Source organism: Mizuhopecten yessoensis, unplaced genomic scaffold (assembly GCF_002113885.1).
Source record: "Mizuhopecten yessoensis strain PY_sf001 unplaced genomic scaffold, ASM211388v2 scaffold8839.1, whole genome shotgun sequence".
Taxonomy (NCBI): Eukaryota; Metazoa; Mollusca; class Bivalvia; order Pectinida; family Pectinidae; genus Mizuhopecten; species Mizuhopecten yessoensis.
The window spans coordinates 753,609-756,834 of NW_018407747.1; the positions used below are offsets into that span (position 1 = coordinate 753,609).

The 3,226-nt window shown below is 37.0% G+C and overlaps 1 protein-coding gene across 1 annotated transcript in view; it reads left to right on the forward strand.

Annotated features, from left to right (window-relative positions):
• LOC110456717 (DNA polymerase eta-like) overlaps positions 1-3,191 on the forward strand; it is a gene marked incomplete at its 3' end in the record, with an annotated part of 12,857 nt that extends 9,666 nt beyond the window's left edge. Inside the window, exon 5 of the mRNA XM_021507628.1 lies at positions 3,019-3,191. Within this exon, the coding sequence (XP_021363303.1) occupies positions 3,019-3,191 (173 nt within the window). The remainder of the gene's footprint in view (positions 1-3,018) is intronic.
• Positions 3,192-3,226: the final 35 nt, after the last annotated feature.

The window sequence follows — 3,226 nt, forward strand, 5'->3', positions numbered from 1 at the left end:
GGGGGGGGTGTAGGGGATTGGTGTCATACCCCTACAGTATATTCCATTCATCCATTCCAATTTTTATGTGGTCAAAACGAGTAGCTCAGCACGTAGCATGTACTTTGCAGCAAATGATGAATATATAAGAAATAAAAGTCGACTTGCTTCTTTTGACTTCCAGAATGAAATTCTTGCCATATGTGTAATACAAAGTTGTTCTTTTTAGGTCATCTAACCCAAAGGGTCAGGATGACCTAAAGTCATCGTGCTTCGTCCGTCGTTGTCCACCGTGCGCGGTCTGTAAACTTTCAACAGTTTAAACTTCTTCTCAAGTTCAACTAGTGGGATTGAGCTGAAACTTGCCTGAAATGATCCTGAGATGGTCCTGACCAAGTGTTGTTATTTTTCAAGAAAGGAAATTGCCTAAAATCCTGCTTTCCAACACTACTCGTTAATGCCAAAAGTAGATTACAACAATTTCAGTATGAAACATCATTTAGAAACAATCATTCCTTAAATAAATGAGGCAGGATTAACCACCGTTGACAGCGGGACGGGGCCTTCAAAGGAGAAATCTATTCAGATTTAGGTTTAAATGCTTTCTGATAGCTTTACTGACAAATAGTTACCCAATGCTGACCAAAACTACCACCATGGAAAACAAATTCTTAGAATATTTCATTGAAAGTTGAAAAGTTACCTTTCTCCCTGCTCAGTCTTTGTAGTCAGATGATCATTTAGGCCCATGGGCCTCTTGTTTAACTTGATATCTGTTCTGGTACAGCTGTATATGGTAATGCTATTTTTAGGTTACCTGAGCTTTGCTCAAATGACATATTCCGATCACTTTCCGTCCGTCGTCGTCCGTCGTGTGTAAACTTTTTACATTTTTAACTTCTACTCAAGAACCAGTGGACGGATTTTTTTCAAACTTGGTCAGAATCATCCTTGGTAGATGAGGCTACAAAATTGTAAAATTGGGACTCCTTCCCCAACCCCTGGGGCCATCGTGGGGCCCCAAAGGGAAAATTAACCAATATTTCAAAAGTCTCCAGACTCGGAGGTACTACAGTCACTTTCTCTGCATGGATGGAAATATCACCAGGGGCTTTATTTAAATTGTAAATTTCAGGACCCCGAGCTATTGTTCTCACTTGGGGAGGGGGTTAAGTTTACTTTATATAATTTATATAGGGAAACAACACTTTTGGGTATATTTTTCAATTTTCTGTAGGAAATAATTCTTACTTGGTGAGAATTATCTGCCCTAGCAGTTAGTTTGGTGCATGTATTATTCCGGTTAGATTGAATTGACAGAAATGCTGTTTATGTTATGAATAAATAGCTAAAACTATTAATCTCTCTAGTATCTTTGTCCGAGTTTGAACACAGATGAACTTATTTTGTTATGTTAATGGGCATGTATCGGAGAGAGTTGCTATGAGCCCCTCCAAGGGATAACTGTTGTGATGGCCACGGCGTATTCTGTACTCTCCTCTGTCGGTACTCGGGGTCAAATGAGGTACGTGCGCTATTAGATTTACATAATTTATAATATTCCCGAGTTCAGTAAAATGGTATGATTTAATTATATTGCTGAAGTAAACAATCTTTTTTGTATTTACATGCAAGATTTAAATTAGAACTAATATGAATACCCAGCCTCCTCTGCCCCAGCCGGCAAAATATATTAAAAAATCTCTCTGCGTCAGAAAGCTACGTCATCGCAGCTAGATTTAAATATATCAAAATGACAGTTCAGGATGAAAAACTGAGGAAGGAGAACCTACTTATAGTAAATAGGATCACATAACAAAAATATTTTTTAAATCGCAATGATTCAACAGTTCATGTTTTCACATGATGTTGACTTAGAATGTATGATCATGTAACAACCTTTTCTTTATAAATAATCAATATTCAACTTCAGATAGAATTGGAATACGCATTGAAAAATGGGGGGAAAATCATTTGTTTACGTTGTAAAAATGACGCATGCTGCCGATAACTACAGCTTCTGTTTCAGACAAAAAAGAACTGATTAAAGAAAAGTTGTCTCAACATAAAAAAGGGTCCATTTACAAGTATGCTTTAATCTTTGTAAAGTATTAAAAAAAATATAATTATCAAGTGCCTCAACATGTTCCATATCTGACACATATTCTACATGTACACGTAGTGGTATTGCCATACAGTTTAGTGCGTGTGATGGCTAATATGACTTACTAAGTGTTAGCATATGGAGACAGTGAAAGTGGGAAAGAGAGTTATACATACATTTATATGCATGGTCTAGAAAAAAAGTGGCCAAAGACATTGAGTTGTACAATGTAATAAAAAAAAAATCACAAATGTTTCTCTTTTTTATACTTTTCATTGCATAAATGCACTTTATGAAAACATTTGAAAAGGGATATTCGTCTCGTGAATATTCCTTTTTACAGAAAGGTTTGTCCCATGGTTGAGGGAAGGTGTTTAGCCCCGTACCATCTGTACCGGTCACATTCCTGTAATAGATATTTCCTGGTGTCTGTAAATAATGCTGATATGCCAACAAATATTTCTTCATTTAAATTCTGAATATTGGCAAGTGTGCAATTAAATTCTGATGATGAATAATAACTGATTCAATAAGTTTCAACACAGACTTAGAAATCATATTAACTGGTTTCATAGTGCGGTAAGAAGTTGCAGTTGCCTAACGTCCCCTCTCTGGGGGCCCCTTTGGAAACTTTTCATCTCCGTCAGACCATGTTTACTGCCTCGTTTCAAAACCATCAGGGGACGTTATTGGCGCTATTTTTAAAAGGGCTTTCCCGAACAATTCAAGTGGTCAAACTGGACATTTGGAACAGAATATGAATATGGGGATAGCAAGGTAACATAAGTGGAAGTGCATACAATACATATATTCATTAAAAAAAATATAGCTTTTTGCGTGAAGTCCCTTTAACAAGAAATTTGTGTAGAAAACTTTTCTATATTTATATATATAGGATAATGGTAATTAACAGAGTGAATATTTGTGTCCTTCAGAATAAAAGAGTTGGACGCTCCTTGACTGTTAGCTTGCGATACCAAGGCAACCCTTCATCTGTGACCGCCTCAAGAGCATGCGCACTGACACGATACGATACAAAAAAGATTCAAGAGGACACACTCGCTCTTCTACAGAAATTTAATACCTCTGCTCCACATCAGGCTGCATGGTAAGGCTCCCTCAATACCTCTGCTCCACATCAGG